This window comes from Macrotis lagotis, chromosome 2 (assembly GCF_037893015.1).
Source record: "Macrotis lagotis isolate mMagLag1 chromosome 2, bilby.v1.9.chrom.fasta, whole genome shotgun sequence".
Classification (NCBI taxonomy): Eukaryota; Metazoa; Chordata; class Mammalia; order Peramelemorphia; family Peramelidae; genus Macrotis; species Macrotis lagotis.
Window position 1 is genome coordinate 240,241,671 of NC_133659.1, and position 27,185 is coordinate 240,268,855.

At 39.5% G+C, this 27,185-nt stretch overlaps 1 protein-coding gene across 9 annotated transcripts; it reads right to left on the reverse strand.

The window, feature by feature from the left end:
* On the reverse strand, window positions 1–27,185 carry TFR2 (transferrin receptor 2). 9 transcript variants are annotated; one of them, XM_074225335.1, is made up of 19 exons: window positions 26,930–27,183; window positions 25,564–25,792; window positions 25,024–25,210; window positions 11,790–11,951; window positions 11,555–11,666; window positions 11,238–11,360; window positions 10,514–10,633; window positions 10,160–10,299; window positions 9,651–9,823; window positions 8,754–8,863; window positions 8,401–8,445; window positions 8,218–8,281; window positions 8,061–8,128; window positions 7,795–7,871; window positions 7,553–7,637; window positions 7,157–7,384; window positions 6,816–6,956; window positions 5,226–5,500; window positions 1–209 (listed from the first exon to the last, which is right to left on the reverse strand). In XM_074225335.1, the coding sequence occupies exons 1-18, from the start codon at window positions 26,960–26,962 to the stop codon at window positions 5,228–5,230; spliced, it is 2,370 nt and encodes a 789-aa protein (XP_074081436.1). In that variant the 5' UTR covers window positions 26,963–27,183; the 3' UTR covers window positions 1–209; window positions 5,226–5,227. The 9 variants fall into 9 exon arrangements, with proteins under 9 accessions (XP_074081436.1, XP_074081437.1, XP_074081432.1 ...); XM_074225331.1 differs by having other exon boundaries at window positions 2–209; window positions 8,363–8,445; window positions 8,744–8,863; window positions 26,930–27,181; XM_074225339.1 differs by having other exon boundaries at window positions 2–209; window positions 8,363–8,445; window positions 8,744–8,863; window positions 25,564–25,809; window positions 26,930–27,024.

Here is a 27,185-nt window from a genome sequence, read left to right on the forward strand (position 1 = left end):
AATATATCACAGTAGCTTTATTCATATCTGTTAATTGAGATAATAAGGCAAATGATATAAATTATAGATTCAGTAGACATTTTCGGAGGGACATCATAGTACAGTGGAAAGATCACTGAACTTGCAGTTTAGAGAGCCTGGCTTCAAATCCCAGCTTGATGCTTGTCTGACTTGGACCAAGTGATATTTCTGAGCTTCAATTTCCTCATCTGTGAAATAAAGGTAAATAAAGGTTTTGAGGAAAATGCCTTGAAAACTTTACAATATGTAAATTTATTATAAATTTGACAAATATCAAGTAATTATTTCCTGATACAAAGAACAGAAAAAAAGAGATTTGTATATTAATTCTGAACCTCAAATTTCTATTAAACTTAACATGGAAGTGCTAACAATCCTATTTGTGGATTGTCCCCTTCTAAATTCCCTTACAATTTCCTCTGCATATTTTTGCAATGATTCTTTTTTCCTCCTTTTTTTAGTATTATTAATTTCTCCTTCAAATATTTTTACAATGATTCTTTTTTTGGTATTATTAATTTCTCCTACTTCAACTCAGAACTATCCCCAGCCACCCAAAGTTGTCTGATTAAAATGAAGTCAGAGGACTGTTTGGGAATTAATAAATGTATTTTATACTGAGGAGTTATCATTAGGACTGGGGAGAAGATGGGAACATCCAGGATAATTTTGATAGCAATAATTTTGGTCTATTAAAAGAAATGGTTGTGCCTTGTACTCATTATCACATTGTCCTACTTTGCTGAAACTTCTTGCAATTTGCTGGAATACAGTCCATCACTATGATTCTATCCACATACATTGGCTGATGAATGCAAGACAAGTAGAGACTGACAGGAAGGTGGTTGGTACTAGTGGGACTAATATAGGATTCAAACAAATGGTTTTTAAGGGTCACTGGCTAACATGCAGATGTTGATGTGAAGGGGAAGAAGAATGGGAGATGCTCAGGTCACAGCAGGGTAGCTGGGGAGAAAAGGGTTCTGATGTCTAGTAAGAATCTTCTCCAAGCTATATGTGGATTCAGGAAATCCACTTATTCCACTCAGGATTGAGTGATTGTGTTTCATTTTCTAATAAAAAATATAATTTCCAAAATAATCAAATGAACATTTTTCCAGGAGTTAGGTTTTTAACATTTTAACAAAGCAACATGACATACAACAAATACACAAAAAAATTTCATTTGCTCTGTGTCCTATTTAAGTACTTTTTAGGTCCAGTTAATTCTATATCTTATCTTTCAGTTTAAAATAAACTGGAGAAACCTCTTTCCATAAGCAACTATTCATATCCCTATGTCAAAACTCCTAATCTTTATGCTTTAACTGTGAAGATGACAGCCAAAGTTATCTCTTTTTTTTATCATTACAGTTCTTGACATCTCTTGATTTATATAATCCCACGAATGTTACCTCAAGTATGTTCATGGATTCAGTACTCTGAAGACTTTCTCTTTTTCTACACTTCCCTCGGTCTATGTATGACAGTAAAACAGTCTCTACACAAAAAACTCCTCATAGAATGATAGTTAAACCTTCACTTTAAGATTATCTGGGTTCTTGGGGCGGCTAGGTGGCATGGTGGATAAAGCACCGGCCCTGGAGTCAGGAGTACCTGGGTTCAAATCCGGTCTCAGACACTTAATAATTACCTAGCTGTGTGGCCTTAGTTTTTTTGCAAGGCAAACGGGGTTAAGTGGCTTGCCCAAGGCCACACAGCTAGGTAATTATTAAGTGTCTGAGACCGGATTTGAACCCAGGTACTCCTGACTCCAGGGCCGGTGCTTTATCCACCATGCCACCTAGCCGCCCCATTATCTGGGTTCTTAATAAAAGGAGTCCTAGAATTTCTTTTTTCAAAATATTTTTATAACTTCGTATTATTGGTTTCCTTGGTAATCCCATATATTTTATTTTATGCATTTTAAAACATTCTGAGAAAAGGGGTCCATTGGTTTCACTAGATTGTCAAAGGTGTCTGTGATATGAAAAAAAAAGTTAAGAACCCCTTTCCCATAGGGATTCTTTTAAGCCAGTGTTTGCATATTTGTAAATGCGCACACACACACACACACACACACACACACACACACACACACACACACAAAATCAATTTGCCTTACTAGGAAGAACAAGTATTTATTAAGCATGTATCATGTGAAAAGTAAAAGGTGACCTGGCTTAGTAGATAGCAACTGCTGAATTTAGGAAGTTGAAAAATTCCATTTTTCTGACAACATAGATAATCATAAGAAAGTTATTTAATCCTTTTGAGCCTCATGCAACTCCTAATAAGATATAGATTTTATAAATTACAGTAGGTTGTAGATAAAAATTAAGTTTTAACCTATTGACCTTTAATAGACCCAAAGTATTGCTATCAAAAAAGTATTGCTATCAAAAATTAAGTTTTCACCTATTGAAAGGTAGTTTAAGTACCAGGCATAAAAATGGTGAGAATTAGCAGATGAGCAGGTTAGTTTTCAAAGGGACTAGAGACCAAATTGCCAGTGTTTGCTGGATTATGGAGAAAGCAAGGAAGTTTCAGAAAAATATTGTTTCACACACTGCACTAGTTTTTTATTGTGTGGATCACAACAGAATGTGGCAGTTTCTCAGAAAGATGGGAGTTATCAGATCATTGAAAATCAAGAAGCAACAGAACTTTCAGTTGGAACAACTGATTGGTTTGAGAATTAAAGATAATATGGCTGTATATATTGTCATCTTATTTAATTTACATGCAAAATGCCAGACCAGCTGAATCAAAAGCTGGAATTATGTTTGCTGGGAGAAATAACAGTCTCAGATATTCAGAGGATATCACTCTGATGGCAGAAAATGAAGAGGAATTAAGCCTCTCAATAAGAGTGAAAGAGAAAAGTGTAAGAACTGGCTTGATATTTAACATGTTCAGTTGTTTACAGGTTGTATTTCTAGTTAAAAAATGAGCTCTGTTAAAAAAAATGAGGACTGTTTCTCTTCATTCTTTGTGTCCCCAGTGCTTAACACAATTTTAAATTTTAATCAATTTTTGTTCACTAAAAGGTGGAGGGGGGTGGGCATCCCTGGTCAAAAATCTATAATGACCCCCTGATGCCTGCAGTATAAATTATAAACTCCTTACTCTTACATTTAACAGTCTGGCTTTGACACAACTTTCTATCTAAACAAATAATACCTTTCAACTAAAGTTGACTATGTACTTCTCCACAAACTCAACATGCCTACCTTTTTGCATTCATACAAACTGTCCCATCTTGTCCTTCCTAACCTCTAACTTTTCTTTAGGGCTAACTTCAGTTACTGTGTGCCTTCCAGGAAACTTTGTATACACTGAGTAACACTGAGGCTGAACTGGCCTATGGGGTTAATCCTTGGAGAATGCTCAGAGTTGCTATTACTGGTTCTGGTTGACCACATGGAAACTTTGGGGACCTGTTTCCAGTTATCTGTGACTCACTTTGATTGAAGGGGTGTGCCATATGTGGCGCTGGAAGAGATAATGACTCAGTGAATGTATAAAAGGGATAGACTGTCCCCTCCTTCCAGTTGGCAAATCATGTCAGTTCTGTGGAGTAGGAAAAGAGGCAAAGTGTTCTAACTTTAACCTTGACTCCAGTATAGCTACGAGCATCTTGCCTAAACCTGAGTTTAGACTGCCTCTTTTCTGAGTGATAGAGGGCCTAGGCCCATGGGGTGGAGATGAATGTTGGCAAGACAGGAATTCATGGTTCTCTTTAGAATTGGTCCAAAGCTGGCTGTTGTACAAGCTCTTTCTGGGAAAATAGTATAAAGCAAAAGGGGAAAAGTAAAATACATAATTTTTGTGTTCAATTGTACCTGTGACTCCATTTTATAGATGAGGCAAACAGGGTTAAATGACTAGCCCAAGATCACACAGCTAATAAATGTCTGAGGCTGAATCTGAACTCAAGTTTTCCTAAAGGGGGGGGCAGTTGGGAGAGGAGGAGGGGAGAAGTAGGGTTGGATGCTTTATCTATTGTGCCACCTAGCTGCCCTAAAAATGCATAGTAAACAGTCTTATAAACTGCTTTCTCCCTTCTTAGGTTAGATATCAGCCTCTCAGCATATTAGAATAGTATTTATAAGTTTTTACTGAATCCTATTTTAAGATATTAGTTTTTCTTGTATGGAATTGTAGGATTAAATTGCTCAGTTCACATTATAACAATTCTTTTTGGGGAAATACTTGATGTTAGTCATAATCTAAGCTATATGTAAAAACAGATCAAAGGTAATCAAGGGATTAATGAATGAACTGAAGAGCATGAGAAAAAAAGAGATTAGCTCCTTTCTCATTAGAGGCTAGGTAACATTTGGAGTACAGAACAAGGACTCTTCTTTTTATTATTCCCAGGTATAAGACTTAATAATTAAAATTGAATCAGCAAAAATAGTCTTTTGTTTGAGGGTTATTCATGACCTGTTTTGTTACCTATTAACAACATACACATTTAATCTCAGAGAGAAGAAGGACACCTTTTGTTGTGATTTAACTTCACACAGCTAGGTAATTATTAAGAGTCTGAGGTCAAATTTGAACTCTCAGGTCCTCCTGACTCCAGGGCCTGACTCATATGCTCTATCCACTGTGCCATGTAACTGCCCCAGTAATTTTTTTCTTTGAATCTTTGGTCACTGAATGGGTCCATGGAAATATATTCCACATATATGCTTCCTAAGACAGAGTGAAGAGTGGGTTGGGAGAAGGGAGGATTGATTGAGCAAGCCAGGAAAGAGATTTCTCTGGAAAAGCAGATTTCCCCCAGGCAGACCTGAACCTCCAAACTCATAAGAGGGTCTTGAGCACAAAAACAGGACTTCTATGAAGATTGAATCCCCTCCTCTTTATTTTTTTTTTTGGAGGAAGTCAAGGACTTGAAGAAGGGAAAATAGATATGAGAATTATTGAGTAGATACTACTAACAACATGATCCTCACATTAAGAGGAATTTAACTGCTTCCTCTTATATTATAAAACAAATGCGTCCATTTAAAAGGAAGAGGGCAAAAGAAGAATTGGGACCAGCAGTTAGCTAGCATGTTAGCATGTCAAAATTTAATGGAAAAAGATATGTAAGAGGAGGAGACTCTGTGAAGGATCTCGAGCAAGAAGTTTAGAGAATGGATGCTCCTGAGAAAGAAAGAGACCCAGACTGGGTACTGTGACTACTTCACCTTCAAAAGTTGTTGTCAATGTTCCAGACATCTCCACTGAGGGCATTAGCTGCTCCCTGCAGGGTCCAGGTGAGTAGAGCTAGCTGGTGGCGTAAGCGGCTCTCCTCAAAATGAGGTCTTGAATATCTTAGGGAGCCATCCCTAGCCCCCTCACCCCTCAGCAGCTGCAGGTGTTCGAGCAAGGCCCCCAGAGTATGGTCCCCTTGACCTAGGAAGATGTGGCGGAATGGGTAGATGGCTGGTGACACATACTGGGAGAGGAAGTAGAATTCTACCTGCCACAAGGGACATAGGGAATGGTTAGAGAGGAAGGCAGATTTTTCTTCTTGACCCTTGCTTTAGCCACCTATCAATCCTACAGCTTCAGCCCCTTCTTAGACATCCCCAATCCTTTTCCTTTTGCCTAATTTCCCTACTCCTGCCAGCACTCCTTTTTGATTCTCCATAGCCCTTTATGCTTTCCAAGTTCCTTAGCCTCCTACCTCCCCTCTTTCCCCTGCTTTTTTGCTGTAGGTTATAGAATGGGAAGAACCATTGATCTTTTAACTCAATATTTTTTCAGATGAAAAAACCATCTCAACATTTGATGATTTGTTCAATGTCACATGGGTAGTCAAGTACTTCTCACCTCCCCATTTGGTTCTATAGCTATCCCGACCATCTTTCCCACTTTTCTCAAAGTCATCTAATCTTCCCCTCCACATCTTTAAATGATCTGAAGATTCCACGGCAACCTTATCCCTCATCTTTAATCACTCCTAACTCTCTCCTTATCCCTGGAAAGATAATCTGGGATTAATACTGTCAGTAGTATTAGAGGTAACATTTGAGTGAAAAAATTGATAGCAAACAGCCAGGGAAAAGATTGGATCACCCTCTCTCTTGCATTATCAATTCCTTCTGATTCTTTTCCTTATATTTGCTCAACCCTTCAAGCCCTATTTCATTCACCTTGCAGTGAAACATCTGTAAAGAGCTTGAATAGTGTACCTTGGATCTCTTTTTACTTCATTACCCACTCACAGCTTCTAACCAACTATCTAAAGCCCATCAGATTTCTAAACCAATTCTTCGCTGAGTGACAGATGACTTCAGTTGCTAAATCCAGTGGTCTTTTCTCATTCCTTATCCTTTTTGAACTCTATAGCATTGACTTCTTTGGCATTCTCTCCTAATTCTCTTCTTCTTTAATTATCCTCCTGCCTTCTCAAAACTCAGTACTTTAATCCTTGACCACCTTCTCTTCATTCATTCTTGCCTAGTGATCCCAAGTGGGAGAGGAGAAAGATGAGGGAATAGGGAAATGGGGTAGATTAAAGGAATTGGAGAATGGAGATGGGAAAGGAAAGGGGAAAATAAAAATGGCACAAGATAGGGAAGAGGGGGTGAGTAGGATTGGAATTAGACACAGAAAATAGAATGAGGATAGGGAAGAGTTCAGAGGAAGAGCTTTGGGATATAAAACCCAAAAAGCAGAAAAAAGAATAGCAAAAGTTGCTGAGGAATAAGGTTTCTTTATTGTATTAATTGGAATTGCTGAAATTGGGACCTGACCTATAAGAATAAGGCTCACATGTGAATCTGACTCACTCTCATGATTCGGACATTGAACATTCGCATTAATCTCTCATTGCTCTCCTCTGAGCTGTAAATCTCCTTCTGCAGCCTCTCAGCTGACCGGATGTAATCTCCTCGTGCTGAGTACATCCACTGCAGGGTCAGGCCTCTGGCCTAAAGAGCAGATAGGGATTAAGGATTGTTCCAGAGTGCCAAGGAAGGAAGTAGGAAGCATAATTTGGGAGCATTAGGGAATAGAGAAGAGAAAGGCTAAAGACCAGGAGAAGTGGAGATAGGAGTGGAGGCAGGACTAATTCCCAAAGGAACTGAGATTTAGAATATGGTTTCTTAGGGACTGATATTTGGGTTCTAACCTTGAGATCTCCAGAAAACTCATTGAGTTGGCCAATGTGCTTCAGTATGACATCTCCATAGCAGCCAAAGTCTAGGGGTAGCAAGTGATCATGGCTGAGCCGAATGAGTAGTTGACCCACTACCATGGCCACAGCCCGGGCCACAGCTGGCAGCCGCCCTTGTAATGCTCCATGTAGATTCTTATATGTGTCTTCTTTGGTATTCAGGAAGGGGTAGGGTGGGCCTTCCTGATGATAAAAAATAGGGAAGAACAAGGTCCATAACACCAAGGGATACAGAAGGATAGAGTTTAGGGATGAGACAATGGGTCTAGGATATGTAATGGTGGGTAAAGTTGGAATGATGTGGTTGTAACAGAGTAGGCAAATTGTAGGTGGTGTTGTGATGGGGCTTACCTCAATGAATGAGAACTCAACAGCAGGAACCCCTCCAAAGGCAGTGAAGGTATAAGCACTGCTGTCCTTAGGCAGGGGCTGGATCCTGAGGATGGGAGGCATGGCCAAGAGTAGCCAAGGGTGGATTTCCCAATTTTCGGTAGGATACCAGAACCACCATTACCACCAAAATCTGTCTCTCTCACTCCCTTCCCATTCCATTACAGACTTGGCCGTCCCACCCCTTGAAGCCTGCCACTTACACCTTAGTCTCCCAGCTCTGGCCTGGAACCACCACCTGATCATAAAGGGTTTGACCACTATGGTTGGGAGAATCCACCTGGATCAGGAGAGGATAGAGGAAAAAACCTAAATGATCAGACTTCACTGAGACTTTTGATCCCCCTGTTTTTTTTTTCCTGGACCCTACTTCTATTCTCTCACTTCTTAATTCTGGATTCCAGTTTTCTCTATGAAAGGAAAGGGTTGACTGATTTTGAGGTTCCTTTCAGTTCTGAAAAGCTCTCACCTGCTTTAGGATGCTCTCAATGAGGCTGGTGAGAAGAGGACTAGTTTTTGCATGGAACTGGTCATCCCCTAAGGATAGAAGTGGAGTAGGAGGGCAATTAGGTTCAGGGCTCAAGTTCTAACTTTTCTTCCACAGAAAAGTTTAGATATCAGCTCACCAAGCACAGCATTGTCCAGGCTCACATAGACAGCAGCTTTGAGGTGCAACATGGTAAGGTAGCCCTGAAAGAGAGAGAAAACTAAAGACAAGCCTATTCCCAGCACCTAAGACTTTCCCCAAACTCTTCATTTCTGGCAAATTACCTCTAACCATTCAGTGGCTCCCACATTCCCAAAGTCACCTGCATCCCAACTGACAAAAAGCAGACTTCGTCGAGGCTGAAAACCTGATTAATGGAAAGGAAGAGGGTAAGGAAGAGTACTTGTCTTTCTCATTGTTTAACTGGCCACCCTTAGAGTTATCATCTTGTACAGCTTTTAGTTCTTCACATTCTCTCAGTTTTTCCTACCAACCCCTGGTTTAGAATCTTTTAACTTATTTCTAGCCAGTCCTTCCCTGAGCTAGTCCCCAATCCCTCTTTATCCCCCCTCAATCCTGTCCTTAGACTTTCTCAAATCTTAGTCCCCTCTACCACTAATTCCTAAACCTCACTCTCTCTGCTTCTCTCCTGGTTCTGGTCTTACCATTCCTCACCATAGCAGAGAAGGTGCGCACCAATTCCAGCAGGATGGCTGTGCCCACAGCAGATTTGGCAGCCCCTGGACCCCAGGCATCTCTCTGGGCCCCAATGACAATGTAATGATCTGGGGCAGGAAGAAACAGTAAACGTGAAATAAGGGGGCTGGATCTGAATCTTTAATGCTGCCTAGGAAAGAATTGATTTTTCTCAGTTCTTCATGTTACCTGTTAGACACACACAGAGATACATACAGAGAGAGAAGAAAACAGTGGTAGTTCTAAACTCTTTGAGGACCATCTTCAAACAGAAAGAGAGAGATCCAGCTTTGGAGAGGCAGGGATTTCCCTTGAGTGGTATCAGGAACTCTTCCATGACTGAACTGTGATCTTACCTCACTACCATCTAAAGTATCATTCTTCTGTGTTTCTCTTATATATAAAACTGTATAAATTCTCTAATTTCTATTTGCCTCCTACTTGGGAAAATGAGTCTAATCATAGTTCTCTATTTTTGATAATCTTTTATGTCATCAGAGTTTGATGGGAAGGAACAAAGCTAGTAGATGTAAGCTTGGAGCAACTGTATCCAATTTAAGGGGCAGTGGCCAAGAAAGCAGCTTTGTTCTGAAGCTATGTATTCCTAGACCATCAAAATATAGTGGTACAGAATCTGGTACCTTTTTTGGAGACTGGGAAAAAGAGTGCCAAGTGCTCAGCCTTCCTGGGCTCTGGAATTTGTCTCTCTCCCTCCCACTATCCTGTTATATTTCCTTTCTTCATAGTGAATACAGACTTCAAAGCATACCAGTCTAAGGACATATGTTTAGACAATCTATTGGACATGTATAGCTTACACAGGCAGCACATATATCTTACAGACAAATTAGAAGCCAAGCCTAAACCAAAACCCACTTCTCCTACCAGGTTCCGAGCGACCCTCAATGCAGCCAAAGATACTGATAATGGGTGTTGAGTTTCGATGGTTGTTGACAACAAGACGCAAAGTTGGCCCAGGGCCTAGCCGATAAGGAGTGTCAGAAAGAGTCCCTTTCCACTCTTGGGGGGCCTTAGGGCCTGACAACTTCCTAGGAATAAGAATTGCATCAGAGAGGCAAGACAGCTCTAGAACAGACCCAGGGAAACAACAGGGTTGAAGAAAAAGGCCACAGACATGTCACTGAGACATTGCTCCTAGAGAGGGCAGAGGCACAAAAGTGGGAAAGAGATAGAGAGGGATCAATGAGGGAAAGAGGGAAATGGAGATGACAGCAGAGATAAAGGAGAGAAAGGGAGAAGGAAAGTAGGGTGTGACTGAGAAAAGAATAATGAAACAGACAGGTCTCTTTTATGTTTGGGTCTTGGCATCCTTGTGACCAAGCAGAACTCTAGGCTTTTTTCCCACCCTGCCTTCCCCTACTCACCCCAGCAGCTGGGCTGTGATGTTGGCACTGATGGGCTGTACTGGGATACTAGGGAGGCCAGAGGATTCCACAGGTGGGAACTGGGTTTGATTAAAGGAGGGGAAGCCAGGAGTATAGGGGTCTCCTGTTCCCAAGTGAACCTGTTGGGGGAGTTGGGGCATAGCTAGCAAGAATTGAAGCAGCAGAGCATCATCCCTATCCTTAACTCCCTGTTCCCATTCCCCACCCCATCCTACTACGTGAAATAGAGCCTAAGTAAAATTGGTCTTGGTATCATGCCTGAGTTTTATTTCTGAGGATGTCAGAGTCCTCAAAAGCAAGAAGGACCCTTTTGTTCCCATATACCAGACTCACATGTCCATACACAGCTGTGTGGTTAGACAGCTTCAGCTTCTTGTGGGGATCTGGGTAGATGTCAGCAGGATCTGGGTAGATGAGGACACCCAGAGCCCCAAAGGCCTCAGCATTGGACACCTAGTGTAGGAGTCAGGCTGCATCATTCTCCTGAATGCACTATATCCCACTTCCCAGTTCTTAGACCTTTCTGAATTCTTGCTACAAACCCATTATTTTTCATTTCTGAACCCCAAGAATCCATATCTTATTTCCCACAGTTATTGTTTCTTCAAAATCCATTTCCAATTTCTCTGGTTCCTTCATAAGTAGTTTTTTCATTCCTTCTGTTCCCTTCCATTGCCTATTTTCTAATAATAACAATTATAACAATTATAGCTAACACTAAAGAGCACTTTAGAGTTATGGAGTGCTTTCACATCTGGTATCTGATTGATTCCTCAAGAGAACTCTTGAGTTGAAGCAGAGATAATGTTATTCCTCAATAACAAAGAGCTTTAAAGCTCTGAGAAATTAGAACTTATATTTCTTTATTGACTCCAAGGATCTTTCCTATTTCATTTTACCCTCTACTTTCCAATGACTTTCTATGATGAGAGCTCTAATTCTAGCAGACTTGTTGGGAGAAAATGGAAGCTGGTAGGATTGAGTTACTCTTCCCAGTCTCTGTTGCCTGGGTTTGTCTTCACTCTTTAGTCTTCACTCTCCTAGAGAGATCCCTCACCTTCTCAGCAAAGCTCACATGTCCAATTCGCACCAGAAGTAAGTGCCCCTTGGGGTCCAAATCCTTCTCCTTGAGAGCTTCCATATCCTTCAGTCGACCATAGTTGGCATAGATGAGTGCTCCCTACAAAGTCCAGCAAGGCAGAGAGTGACCAAATAACAGACTGCCCCCCCCCACTACTGAGCCTGGCTCCCACAATAAGGAATAGAAGAGACCAGAGAGCCAGGAGAAGGGGGGGGGGTCTGGGAAACAAGTTTGTCTTTCTGTGGGTATTTAGGGCTGGGAAGGGACATTTGGGCCCAAGAAAATTCCCTTACAACAGCACTGCCTTTGGCACTGTAGGGACAATAGACATCAGGATCCTCCAACTGTAATTCTCCCAAAACATTGCCGGACTCATCGACCCAATGTAGTGTGTTTGGCCGGGCCCTGTGATGGGAAAAATGTCAGGGATCCTCTCTCCCCTCACACTTTGTCTAGTCACCATTAACCCACCAGATTATACTATCTTTCAGAGCAGCAACGATCAGGTCTAATACTACTCAAACTCACGGGTCAGGGAACTGCAGTCCTACATAATGGGTATCCATCCACACATGGTCTAGCTTCTGCTGTGAGAACATATCTCGGATCTGGCGAGAAAGAGTAGTCATTCCAGGGGAACCTGAGGATCGCTCCAGAAGGCTGATGGTCCTGTTTAGGGAGAACAGGGGGCTGGAGGACAGAACACTTGGATTCTGGGAGGGAACTGATCATTGAAAGGTTAGTTATCTGTCTCTTACAAAGATAGGGGTTTTTTGTCCTAAATCATTCCCTTTCTCAGTTGACTCCTTTTCTTTTTTCATCAAATATTCTCAGACCTCCTCTACCCCTAAAACAAAATTTCCCTCCATCCTTTGACTTTCCTGTAATACCAGAATGTCATTATCCATCACTCAATAAAAACTGACTCCCAAATCGCCATTTCCTGAGTTCTTCTAGTCCTATATCTTCAACTACTAAGTATCCTTTGTATATCCCACAAGTTCCTCACACTGAACATGCCTTGAAACTTCCTCCTGATTATAGAGCCACCATATTTTTTATTCTTGAAGCCTCAAATTTTGGGGGTGGGGTGGGGGAGAAAATTGGTGTGAGAATTCATTGGTGTGAGAAAACCCATCTACTGATATAAATCAGCAAATCATATATAACTCTCAGAGAGTTGTCACTAATTTTTATTACTCATGTTAAAACCCTCAGTTTTAGACATTGTTATCATAATAGTCATTTACATTTAAGGCTTATAAAGCACTTTTCTCACAACAAACCATGAGATATATTGCAAGTACTATTTCCAATTTACAGATGGGTGGGTTAAGGGTCTTAGAGATCATGTTGGTCAACTTTTTTTTTCAAAGTACAATTCTCCCCCCCCCAATTAAATTTTTTTTATTTATTTAAGGCAATGAGGTTAAAATGACTTGCCCAAGGTCCCACCGGTAGGCAATTATTAGGCGTCTGAGGTTGGATTTTAACTCAGGTCCTCCTGACTCCAGAGCCTGTGCTCTCTCCACTGTGCCACCTAGCTGCCCCAACTCAACTTTTTACCCAATGCAAAGAATCATCCTACACCTTCTCTGGTGAATGACTGATCCACCTTTGCTTGAATACTTCCTGTAATAGAAATATTACCACTTCACAGTAAAATCAATCTATTATGTTGTTGCACAACTCTAAATTCTTTAAAAAACTTGTCCTTATATTGGGTCAAAAGCCGCCTTCCTACAATGTCCCATAGTGTTGGCCCTCTGAAGAAAGGAAGAAAATAGGTACTCTTTTTTTTTTGTGAGGCAATGGGATTAAATGACTTGCTCAAGGAAGCACAGTTATTATCAAGTGAATGAAGTCATAGTTGAACTCAGGTCCTCCTAACTCCAAGGTTGGTACCCTATCCCCTAGAGTACCAGTGCCACCTAGCCCAGAATAAGCACTTATTAAGCATCTACTATGTGCTGGTCACAGTACAAATAATTTGATAAGTGCTGGTATTATATCTATTTTACCAAAGAGAAAGCTGAGGTAAACAGAATGACTTGCTCCGGATCACATAACTAGTAAGCTGCATTTTAATTTAAGACTTTCTGGCTGCAGGTCCATTGTGCTACCTAGCTGCCTCTCCTAGTAGAAGAAGAATAGGATTATGAATCAAGACTTCTACTCCTAGCAGTGCCACTAATGAGAACTTTTCTCCCATCATGGGATGTAGACCAGGGCTGATATATCTCCCAGTTCTTTCTCCCTGAGCAGTTGGGGCAGTGCTCCTACTATAAGGCTGTCCCAGTTTTGCCTATGGAGAAAATCCAGAAGTCCTTTTAGGAGGTAGAACCCAAATCCAAAGCAGGTCAGGAAGGCAATGGAGACCACATCTTCCCAGTGATGGAGCAGACTTGACTTGGAAACAATAGTTCATGAATGGCCTTTATTATTCCATCGTGCTTCCCAACCCCTAGAAAATCTAATCTATGGAGCAGTACAATGTAAAGAAGGCTGATTTGAGGGTCTGGAATTCAGGGTTAAGTTCTTAGTGCTGCAGTCTACTAGCAATCCAGCTCAAATATCATGCAAGTCACCTAAAGGCAGCTAGTAGAGGGCAGGGCCTGGAATCAGGAAGTCAAATCTGGATTTAATTCTTCTTAGTTGTGTGACCCTGGGGAAGTCCTTTAATCTCTGACTGCTTCAGTTGTAAGATGGGGATAATAATAACACATACTGCAAATCAAGTGATATAGTATTTGTAAAATGCTTAGTATAGTTGGTATTAAATAAATGATAACTTCCCTTTCTTCTTCTGTCCTCATGAGGAAAACCTCTAGAGGTCTTCATGTAAAAGATGGAAAATTGCTAGTTATAGAAATTTTAGAGGGTATTCTTTGTGAAGTCCATTATTATTACATTTTCTGATACTAGAACTCAGGGCTCTATCCCAATCAATTATAGAAAGGGAATTTATAAAGTGAAGAGACTTCATTTCAAATCCTGCTCAAACACTGGAATTTTGAGCTCCATTTTAACATATTCTATCCCAATAAGATCAGGTGTGAAACAAGAATGCTGATTATCACTTCTATTATCTAATATTATACTGGAAATGTTCAGCTTTAGCAACAAGAAAACGAAATTAGACAGTGAGAAACAAAACTATCACTTTAGCAAAAGTAGCAGGATATAAAATAGACTCACATAAATCACCAGCATTTCCATATATTACAAAGCCCAGCAGCAAGAGATAGAGAAATTCCATTCAAAATAACTGAGGACAATAGATATTATTTGGGAGTTTACCTGACAAAATAAAATGAACTATATGGATACAATTACAAAACACTTTTCACACAAATAAAATCAGATCTTAACAACTGAAAAAAATATCAATTATTCATAGATGGGCTGAGCTAACATAATGAAATGACAGTTCTACCTAAATTAATCTACTTAATCAATGTCATACCAATCAAACTTCCAAAAGATTATAGAGCTAAAAAAATTAACAAAATTTATATGGAAGAACAAAAGATCAAGAAGAGATTTAATGAAAAAAAACCACAAAGGAAGATGACCTAGACATACTATAAGTAAAACTAAATTATAAAGTGATAATCATCAAAATTATTTGGTACTAGTTATGAAATATAATCATGGATCATAATTTATTATTTGATAAACTAAAAGTCTCTAACTTTTGGAAGAGCTCACTATCTGACAAAAATTGCTAAGAAAACTAGAAAATAGTATGGGCAGAAATTAGGCATAGACCAACATACTGGTCAGTTAGGTGGTGTAGTGGACAAGGTACTGTCCTTGGAGTCAGGAGGACAGAAATTCATCCAGCCTCAGATACTTGTTATTTAACCCTGTGATTGCCTGGCATCCAGGGTCATCTCCAATTGACCCGATTCATATCTGGCCACTGGACCCAGACTCCTCTCTAGAGGAGAAAGAAAGATGGGTGACTTAGCACAGCTGGGGGGGGTCACCCCTACTCAAATCCAATTCATGTGCTTGTCATGATATCACCTCCTTGATATCATGGTCTTCTTTGAGAATGAAGGACAAACATCATCACACCCTATGCCAAGATAAGGAATTTAGGATATATATATATATATATATATATAGGATTTAGACAATAAAGAGTGATCTGATAAACCAATTAGAAGAGCAAGGAATCCTTTACCTGACAGATCTACAGAGAGGAGAAGAACTTATGACAAACAAGAAATAGAGAACATAATGAAATGCAAAATGGATAATTTTAATTACATTAAACCGAAAAGTTTTGAACAAACAAAACCAAAGCAGCCAAGTTTAGAAGAAAAGTAGAAAACTAGGAAACAATTTTTATAGCCTGTGTTTCTGATAAAGGCTTCATTTCTAAAATATGTAGAGAATTAAGTAAATATAAAGAATACAAGTCATTACCCAATTGATAAATAGTCAAAGGATATGAACAAGCAGTTTTCAGATGAAGAAATTAAAGCTATTCATAGTCATATAAAAAAAGCTCCAAATCATTATTTAGAGAAATGCAAATTAAAACAACTGAGATACCACCTCACACCTATTAGATTGGCTAAGACGATGAAAAAGGAAAATGATCAATGTTGGAGAAGATGTGGGAAAACTAGTACATTAATAGATTGTTGGAGGAGTTGTGAGCTGATTCAGTCATTCTGGTGAGTAATTTGGTGTAATTTAGTTCTATGCTTAAAGGGCATTTCTATAAGAAATCATGAGTGGCTAGACTTTAGAAAAGCCTGAAAAGACTTGCATGAACTGATGTTGAGTGAAGTGAGCAGAACATAACACTATACGCATTAATAGAAACATTTTAAGATGATCACACAATTCTAAAAGACTTGAGATGAGAAATGCCATCCATATCCAGGCTCAAAACTGTAGAGTCTTGAATACAGAGCAAAATTATAAAGTCATTTTTTAAAACTTTTATGCTTTTTTCTTTCTCATATTTTCTCCCATTAGTTCTGATTCTTCTTTCACAACATAAATAATATGGAAATATGTTAAATATGATTGTACATGTACAACTTATATTAGATTACTTGCTGCCATGGGGAGAGGGAGGGAAGGGAAGGTAGGTGGTAGAAAAATGTGGAACTCAAAAAGCTTATAAAATGATGAATGTTGAAAACTAGCTTTGCATGTAATTGGAAAAAACAAAACAACTGATGGACAACAAATCACTGGCAGAAGTATGGGGTGGGTGAGGTAGCATGTAAAAGGTTTAGGGGCAAAAAGGATTTTATATTTCTCTATCCTCAGTTTATTGATTTGTTGTCGATCACTCATTTCAGTTGTGGCTGACTCTTCATGATCCAAACTGAGATTTTCTTGGCAAAGACACTGGAGTGGTTTGCCATTTCCTCCTTCTGTTCATTTTATAGATGAAGAAACTGAGGCAGAGTTAAGTGACTTACACAACTAGTAAATGTCTGAGGCCTGATTTGAACTCAGGGAGTTTTTGACTCCAGGCCCAGTCCACTGTGCCACCGGTGATACTGATCTTCTTACTGTTCTTCAAACAAGAAATTCTATCTCCTAACTGACATTTTCATTAGACATCTCCCATGCCTGGAATGGTCTTCCTTCCTCATTTCTACCTCTTGGTCTCCCTTCAAGCCTAGCTAAAATTTCATGTTACATAGGAATCCTTTCTGGATCCTTCTTAAGATTTTAAGATGGGGAAAGAAAAAAGGAGAGCAAATGGAATACATTTTTGTAGAAAGGAGGAGAAAGGAGATATAACTTGTTTTTATAACAGATATATGAGTAGAAAAATATGGAGAAAGACTTAGAGGGAGAAGTAGACATCGGATAAACCTCACTCTTAGTGGAACCTGACACATCACCTTCAAAGAGGTTAGCTTAAAGTACATCAAATTCATTAGAAACAGATGAGTACTGGGAGAGGCAAGTTAAGAGGGATAATCATACTAAGGAAGGATAATATCATGTCAAACAAATTTCTTGCATCAATGGAGAGTAGCTGAACAAAATGTAATATAATGGTTGCAATGGAATATTATAAGAATATTCTTATAAGAATATAAGACAATTTAAGAGAATTCTGGGAAATATGAAATGAAGTAAGCAGTTCCAGGGGAGCATTTTTTACAAGAACAGATAACTGAGAAGAGAAACAATTTTGAAAGCTCTGAGAAGGTTCCAGTCTTCTTGACAGAATGGTAAAGGATTAGAGGTGGTGAAAGAAATATAGTCTCAGGTACAGCTTGGTGGCAGCTCAATGGTGCAGTGGATAGAGCACCAGCTCTGAAGTTAGAAGGACCTCAGTTCAAACCCAGACTCAGACACTTAATAATTGCCTAGCTGTCTGCCTTGGGCAAGTCACTCTTAACCCCATTGCCTTAAATAAAAAAGAGAGAGAAAGAGAGTCTCTTTGGACATGGTTTTTGTGTTAATTCATTTTGCTTAATTATGCTTAACTAAATTTGTTATAAGGTTTTTTTTTTCTAAATTTCTCTATTTTTAATTAGGTTAGCAGTGGAGTCAACAATGGTGATGAGGGGAAAATATTTTTTAAATGCCCAGAACAGAACAGAGAGAAATTCAGTAACACTGAAAATAAGGTGTTGAATGTATTATATGCTTCGTTAAAAAAAAAAAAGCAAGCAGTATGAAGTAGAGACTCACAGTTTCACATAGTTTTTGTACCCTGTTATGCATATGGAAATGCTCTTTTTCTTTTCCTGATTAAGAATAAAAAACATTAAGTATTAAAAAATAAATTGAGGGGGTTATAGTAGATGACAGGTTCTGTCTGGTTCCAAATCTTATGAATATTTTAAATGTAGTCAAATTCATATATTCATCTCATCCCCAGCCCAGAGTATGAATCCAAATTGTGTGTGTGCAAGTTTTTCTTAAAGGAATCAAATTCTAGCTCTTTTTCCCCCCCAGTCTTTCTGTTGCTTCTGTTATCTAGTATATCATGATAAGATCCTTAAGTGTCAGATTTTCTGCTTTCATGAGGGAGTCTCCTTGCCTTCCTTCTCTTGAATCTCCTGGAGTTCCCTCAATATGATAGGAAGATTAGGTGGACTTGGAGTCAGGAAGACACTTCAACTCTGCACAAGTCACTTAACCCTGTGAGCCTCAGTTTTCTCATCTGTAAGATGGGCTAGAGAAGTAAATAACAAACCTTTCCAGTATCTTTTAATTTGGCTCTCCCACTTACTAATAGTGAGAATGACCTTTGTTAGCCATATAATATAACCTTGTAAATTTTAAAATCTGTACAGAAAAATGATATTTTGGATTGTTAAACTTATCCTTTAGGTAAGGCTCTATGGTACCAGTATTTGTCAGTGCCAGTGATGTTTATATCATCATCATCATCATCATGTCAATAGCCTCTAAGTCTCTTCTCTCTCCCTTCTAACCTGCACATAGCCATCAAAGTGATATTCCTAAAGAACAGAACATTCTCCTACTTTGTAAACTCTAGTGGCTCCCTAGTGGCTCTAGGGACAAATAACTCCTCTGTTTATCATTTAGTCTTTCATCACCTTTACTAGTTTACTTTTCCTACTCGTTCATGAATTCTACATCTCAGTCAAACCATCCACCTGCTGTTTCTTACATATATCACTACATATCTTTGCACAGGTTAGCCCTCCATGCCTGGAAAGTCCTACAAGTTACTTGGAGATTATTGGTGATATGACTGCCCCAGTCCCAAATGTTCTCTGTGTTAAACATCTTCAATTCTTTCTTCTTGGAATTTTTTGGAATTTTTAAAGAAAATTATTGATATCTTTTATTTTTATATCACTTTCATTTCCAAATATATCTTCCTTGTAACAAAGGATTGAGGTAAAAATACATGTCAGCAAAACTAACCAATACATCTACCAGTTTTGATAGCATATGAGATAGTGCACATTTGTAGTTTTTGTTCCTGCATAGAAAGGGAAGGATATTTCCTCTTTTCTTCTTCACAACCAAGTTTGACATTATAATTCCTTAGCAGAGTAGTAGTAGTAGAGTAACATTGTGCTTTTAGATGAATTTTAGCTATTTGTCCTCCTTTTTCTAATTTGCTTTGGACTCAGTTCTGATAATTGGTTCTTCCATAGGTGATTGGACATCCTGGTTCAGGGAGTGTACAAAAATCATGGAAAACAAAGATAAATATAGTTTTTACCATGGACACTTTCAGATAGAGTTGCCTTTCTCAAAGGGGGAAGTATTTTGCATAAGTGACATATAAATTGGCTATCTCATAAAGGTCATTATTCTTATCCCTGTTCATCTTTTGTTCAGCTCTTGCAAGAACTGCTAAGATAATATTTAACCCTTCAGTTTCATATCATTCATGAATTTGATATGCCTTCACCCAAATAACTAACCAGAGAACAGAGGCCTTTCAGCATACCATTAGAGAACTTTAGGTTCAGTCATTCAAACAGTTTCAAGTCCATCTAAAATCAGTCACTGTACACCTTGCTCATATAGGTATCATGAAAAAAAAGTGTGAAATGTGTTGCTGAAATATAAATAAACTCCTCTCATAATCTTCTCTTCCTGAGCTAGCAACCTGATGACCTTAACAAGAAAGAAATGCATTATCTGATTCTTCCCTATCTTTTTTCATTTTCTTTTTTGTATATTATTTTTTCAAATTACATGTAAATATAGTTTTCAGCATTCATTTTTTGTAAGATTTTGAGTTCAACATTTTTCTTCTTCTCTTCCCTCCTCCCTCCTCCCCCAAGACAGGTAATTATTAAGTGTCTGAGATCGGATTTGAACCCAGGTACTCCTGACTCCAGGGCCGGTGCTTTATCCACTGCGCCACCTAGCTGCCCCGATATATAATCTTGATATCAAATCCTAGTAATTATTCCTTCATAATGTAGTCCTTGTTGGGAGAGATCTAGGCCTTTGAAATCCAAGGAAAACCATAGAAATCTGAGTGAAAACTGTTCAGCATGGGAGAAGGGGTATTCCAATTTGCACCTAGAGTACTGTACTAATCTAGTGTTATAGCTGATTTTAGAGCTCCCTCCTTCATAAAAAGGTAAAAATTAATAGGGCACTTTAAAAAGTAATCTGGACCATGCAGCTATTGCTTCTGTTGCTACCAGAGACATAGAAACGAAGAGAGCCATGAGAGAGATAGTCAAACCCAATTGACATTGGTCATGTGAAAAGTTAGTTTTGAAAGATAGGATAACAAAACCTCAACTGCCTGGAACCTTGGAGGAGTGAGCAAGCCAGAGGAGCAGGGCTGGTTGATCTGCAGTGGGAGTTGTTGAATCCCTGGAAGACTTCAGATTGATAAACCAGTTATGCACTCCACAATCCTTAAGAGTGAGAATGTGGGGCAGCTAGGTGGCGCAGTGGATAGAGCACTGGCCCTGAAGTCAGGAGTACCTGAGTTTGTTCAAATCCATCCTCAGACACTTAATAATTACCTAGCTGTGTGGCCTTGGGCAAGCCACTTAACCTCATTTGCCTTGAAAAAAAAACTAAACTAAAAAAAAGAGAATGAGAATGTAGAATCACTCAAAATGTGGAATGAGGCTGCCCCTCATCCCTGAGCTATGGCTAATTGATAGAGGAGTCTGATAGGTAGGAAAGAGGGGAGAGTAATGAATGACAATTCTCCTTTACTAAAGGTTTCTGGAATGAATGGGGATTCTTTGGAGGTGCTCAGATCCCAGTTATCTTGAGAGAAGTTCATGTGTGCCCATTTAACCTGGGCAGCTGCTAGACCTAGAAAAGGTTAATCTTTTTTTTTTTAACCCTGGTATAGAACATATGTTGGGAATCTCAATATGGGACTATTATCTCTCAATTCCTTGCAGTAAATATGATTTAATTATAAAGATGGGTTTTCTTTGAGACATTTGAAGCTGGGATAGAAATAAAAATCTTATTGAGGAAATGAGACATGAGTAAAATTTTGGAAATTTGTTTGTGATAGATTTGTGAAATATATGTAAAAGATTATTTTATATTTAAAACCTTAGACCAAGCCTAAAGAAAGTTTGGCCAAGGTGAAGTGTGTGTGTGTGTGTGTGTGACAAGTGTTTGCTACAGATGGATGACAACTCTTCAGATGTATATAAATCTGCTTCCTTTTGCCTACCTTGATTGAGAGAATTAAATTCATCTCATAATGGTCCACCCTTAAGGTATACATTATTATCATCTTTACATCTTAACATGCTATCTCTTCAAGATGTTATCTCAAACTCAACATGTCCCAAATGAATTCTTCACCTTTCCCTGCAAAGTATCCTTCCCAAATACCTCATTACTATCAATGTTTATCCTTTTTCTAGTCTCCCAGACTACAAACGTAGGAATTACATTTGATTCTTTTCTCTCCTTCATTCCCTATATCCAATTCAAATTGTTAACCACTCTTATCATTCTACTTTTTCAGATAACTTTAATAATTATCTTCTCTTTTCTACTCCTTAGCTCAGGTCCACATCACTTTGCATCTGGACCACTGTAATAATTTGATCCTATAGTCTTTGGGCTCTTCCTACTCTCGTCTCTCTATGACAGCTTTTTCCTTCTCTAGGTTTTCAGTCTTTACAACATAGGTGGGAGAGGGAGAAGGAAACCTCAAATCTTATCAATTGGTCCTAATTTCCTCACTACCAAGCACAATGATAATCTGATCATGCTCTAGCTGGTCCCTGGCTCCTCCACCTCTTCTGGTAGATGAACATAAATTGAGCAGGACCTCTTCCAGAAACTATTTTCTTCACAAACATGCGCGCGCGCACACACACACACACACACATGTAAATCTCCAAGTAACTAGGCTGAGAGAGGGCAGGCCATTTATCAAATCCCAATGCAGTTATATTATGAACCTCACACTGGCAATCTCGTAAAAAGAGGCCTTGATCATATATATCATTGCACTATATCACATCATGTAACATCTTAAAATTGAAAGAGACCTTAGAAATCATAAAGTATCATTCCCACTTGATGAATAAATCCACAGATTTCCCAACAAGTAGTTTAGCCTCTATTTAATTACTACAAGGGATGAGGAACTCAACACCTCCCAGAGCAATCCATCCTTTTTTTGAACTTCTCTAATTGTTAGGAAGTATTTCCCTTACATTGGGTGCTTCTAATTTTTCTTTCTGATGACAAGTAAGACAAAGTTGATCCCTCTTTTAAGAGACAATCCTTCAAATATCTGATGATAGGAGACATGTTAACTGTGAAATCCAGGGCAAGTAAATTTAACCTCTTGGTGTCTTAAATGATTCTAAAAGTTGAAGAACATTAGTCAATCTGTGGTAGTTGAGGGATTTTCCTCACTGGAAATTACTTGTATTGATGAAATTGCAATTTTAGTCCTATTCCCTCTTCTCTTCTTCCTCCCCCTTCCCCCCATCATGTTCTTGGTCCTCTGCTGTTGAGCAATTTTACTATGACTTGGATAATCACAGATGGCATATTTGTCACATTTTCAGATGATTTAAAATTGAGAAGGATAGTTATTGTGCTGGTTGATCAAAATCAGGATTCAAAAAGATCTACAGACTAGAGCATTGGGCTGAGTCTAATAAGGTGAAATTCAGTAGGAATCAATGTAAAAACCTTACCTTTGAGTTCTGAAATCAGTTTCACAAGTACAAGATGGAAGAGGTATGATTAGACAGCAATTAATCTGAAAAAAAGATCTGGGGGGGGGAGTTTAAAAGTCTACAAACAGGGGTGTATTGGAGCCAGCTCTGGCTAATTTGCTAGATTGTGTGAGCATTTACATTTCAGAAATCTGTAAAAAGTACAAGCCAGAGTTTGATTTATTGTTTTATTAATTGATTAGACTAAAGAAAATGATAGAGAAAATATCAATGATGCAGTTCAAACTTAAAAATATATACTGCAGGGGTGGCTAGGTGGCGCAGTGGATAAGTACCGGCCCTGGAGTCAGGAGTACCTGGGTTCAAATGTGGTCTCAGACACTTAATAATTTCCTAGCTGTGTGGTCTTGGGCAAGCCACTTAACCCCATTTGCCTTGCAAATATATATATATATATATTGCATACATTTTCACACACACACATGGAATAGGCTGCCTCAGGAGGTGTTGAGCTTCTCCTCATTGGAGGTCTTCAATCAGAGCTAGACAGCTGTTGAAGTATATTACACTTCCTTGCCTAAGAGCCAATGTTCAGTGTCCAAACTCCTTAGCTTTCTGTGAAAGGATCAATATCTACCAGAATTTCCCTATTCCTACCATGTAGGTTGTACCAATTGTTTCCCTAAAAGGCATGGAATCTGTCTCTAAGAGGCCTGGGGGGTGGGGTAGATAAAGCTCAAATCCTTCCTGTGATTTCCTGTGATCTCCACAGGCTGTTGATATGGTTTCCTAGAAACTTAAGGGCTTAAAAAGGGCTGACCCACTACAGAGGTTTCTAAAGCTCTTTAAGACACAACACCCTCCCTGATTGATCAGATCCATTTCACTATGAAGAGGGTTAATTCAACCTACATTTGTAATTGTTGAATGACCTTTAAGTGTTTCATTTCATTTCTTAATCTGACCTCAATTACTAAGGGACCAGCCCACACCTGTATTCCAGGTCTTCTATGATATATACTTCTATGATATATATCTTCTATGATTCCAGGTCTTCCTTTCTAGTCTTGTCTTCAACTGACCACCTATGTAAATCTTACACTCCAACCAAAATGGCTCTTACACACAGTTGTTTGAACACATCCTTCTGAGTCCCATTGCGTTCTTTTCTCACCCTATTATCACTTCTGTTGATTGGCCCCCTCTCTATCTAAATTTCTGCCCTCAGTCCAACTGTCATAAAGTTCTTATGACTACTCCAGATCTCAGATCACTTATGCCTCCTTTTCATATTTAGCACCTATCATTTACTATCTTATGTTGTTCATTATCCATTTCCTATGTTTATGTGCCTCATCTCTTTTTAACTAATAGAACACTTTGTGAAGGCAGGTGAAGTGTCTCCCAAGCTTTTGAAATTAAAATGAAAGGGGCGGCTAGGTGGCGCAGTGGATAAAGCACCGGCCCTGGAGTCAAGAGTACCTGGGTTCAAATCTGGTCTCAGACACTTACTAATTACCTAGCTGTGTGGCCTTGGGCAAGCCACTTAACCCCATTTGCCTTGCAAAAAAAAAAAACCCTAAAAAAAAGAAATTAAAATGAAATATTTGTAAAGTACTTTACAAACCTTAAAATGCTGTATAAATATGCTAATTATCATCATCATCAATATCATCCACATCAGAGTTATAATTTGAATTTTCTTCATTTAAGAGGAAAAATATTTTGTGTATATTATCCAGGCTTAGTGTAGTGGGGGGGAAAGGAAAAGAACCTCAAACACAAATGCAGTCAAGAGCAGTTCAACCTTCATTACCAAAGGAGTTGCCAGTGGGCAATGGGGAGTCATTTTATTTCATGGAGATAGTAGTCATCTAAGGGAAGAAGCAGTATATCCTCTGGATACTAGAGCCCTGATGTACGTTTATATTGTTTGAATCTTTGTAGCAACAACATAGTGCATTATATATATTTCTCAGTGAACATTAACTGAGATGAGGAAAAGCAGACAGCCTAGATACTAAGAATTGAAGTTGAATGAGTCTGGAACCATGGGGTTCAAAGACATGAGTCTCCATTTAGGAGAAAGATTTGCAAGATTCTATTTGATGTGCTGAAGATCCAATTCTGGGTCTTACCTGATAGAACTTTTCAGTTGCTCCTCACTCAAGTATTTGTGGAACATCTCCCGAAGGTCAGCCCAGTACAGGTTAGAACCACTAGTGTCTGGATTCAGCTCATAGCCTAACTCATCACTCACTTCTGACATAGAATCCTTACAAGACTGGCATGAACCCCGAAAAGTAATGTAGCCCAGGAGGAAAGCTGGAATAAGGAAAGGCACGTGATTGATTTCCCTCTGAGGCTTCCTCTTCCTTTCCCTCCTCTCCCAAAACTTGAGCTGCTGCCATCTCCTATCCACATGGGCTCCCTCTAAGGCTGTGTTCTTCATTCTATCCTGAAGACTGAGGCAACTAAGAAACCAGCTCTTCCCCAAGACCACTCACTCCTTTATTCACCCCTTCATCATTATATTTTTTCCACTTTAGGACCTAGGAAGGTCCCAAACTCCTGATATCATCCATCCATTTCATCTCCAGGCCCTCCTCTCCCCTCCCCTCCCAAATTCATCCTAGTCCCATGGCTGGGGGGGGGGGGAGTATAGAATTTGTTCTTACCCACAGTAAAGACCAAAATATTGATGAGTATAAGGGGGGTGATTATTTTGGGGGTCAGGTTCTGCCTCCCAGTTTCCCCCTGTTGGTTGGTCCTAAGTTCCATGTCCATGATAAGAGCAGATGGATCTTCTCCTTCTTCCTCTTGCTTCTCATCTTCCAACTGTTTTCTCTGGTTCTTTTCAACTTGTTTGTAGATGATAAAGGAATTGTGGGAGGACAGCTCTTGATTCTGGGAGCAGAGGGACCCTGAGGTCAGTAGAGGGATAGATGGACAGAAAGCTATGGAAAATTCCTTGGGAAATTGAGGGAGGAAAAGGTGTTTAATGAAAAAAAAGGGAAATGGGGATGGGAAAGGATAGGGAGATGGAGAGACAGGTGGATGGTAGAAAAGGGAGATGGAGAAGACAATGGGGAGAATAGGCTGGGAAGGAGAGAGATTGAGAGAAGATGACAAGGAAAAGTATGATAGTAGGATTGGGTTAAAACAGGGAACTGAGGGAAAACTAAAGGATAGAGAGAAAATGTAGGACAGAGAGATGAGGGAGTAAAGAAGATTGGGGGAAGGCACAGAGCCATAACTAGGTAAGGCAGCTGAGGCTGTCTCATTCACTGGCATCTGGGTATCCCTTCTGTGATTTGGAGGTTGTCCTGTCCTCATCTTGATTTCATCCACTGGCTCATGCCATGACACTGGATTGGGGGGGGGGGGAGGAATCCCTAGTTTAGGGCAAGGGATTTGGTCACTGGCAGTATAGGTCAGAAGAGAGAAGGAAGTATGGACTACCTCCTCTCCTGATGTTATTCTAGCTTACATTCCTGTGGGGGTTAGAGGATACAGAAGGAAACTCCACTATTACATCTGAGCTTCAGATCTATCTCTCCTAGGAACATCTGCCTTCTCTTCAAAAAATCCTTCCCCTCCCCAACTCCCTACCATTTCATTACTATCCAGCCTAGCCCTAGTTCTTCCTGTCCTTATCTTTCACTGTTTGGCCTCCAGAATTATATTTAAATAAATTCTTCTCCACATCTTCCCTTCCCCTAATCCTTCCACTTTCTGGAACTCTTATGATATACTAAGTCAGGGGGCCGCTAGATGGCGTAGTAAATAGAGCACCAGTCCTAGAATCAGGAGGACCTGAGTTCAAATATGACCTCAGACAATAAATTACCTAACCCCATTGCCTTGCAACGCCCCCCCCCCAAAAAGGAATTCTGTGGAACTAGAAAACATAGGAAGCATCAGGGAGGAAGAGAATAGTTAGGTTTCTGCAATTAGCAAGGAAATGCAGATTATTTCATGTTGTGGGATGGGGTGAGTTTGAGTTGGGGAATATTATTTCCCTCCAGCTTCCAAAAGTCTTACCGCTTTCAGGAAGAACCCTCGAACCCTTTCCATTCCTCTGGGATCTCCTCAATGCCGTGTCTGAGGGCAGGCCCTCAGGTCCCCTTAGCCCTAGCAGCTAGTCCTTTCTGCAAGAAAGCAATTGGAAGGGCTTCTGCCCCAACTTTCTGGTAGTTTTTTCAGTGTCTCTTTAGCACCCACCTTCTTCCTCCTGGGTCCTGGGGAACTGAGTTTGGGGATGGTGGGAAATAAGTCGTAAATATCAGGGAACTCCACC

Bases quoted from the DNA above. Each gene is read 5' to 3' on its own strand.
- TFR2 (XM_074225331.1), bottom strand. From the start codon at position 26,962: ATGGAAAGGGTTCGAGGGTTCTTCCTGAAAGCG. The intron at 11,952-25,023 runs GTAAGACCCAGA...TCTGTCCTCCAG, and splicing joins CAACTGAAAAGTTCTATCAG to CCCCCTGTTCTCCCTAAACA. The intron at 11,667-11,789 runs GTGAGTTTGAGT...TTCCCATCACAG, and splicing joins GGACTGCAGTTCCCTGACCC to GGCCCGGCCAAACACACTAC.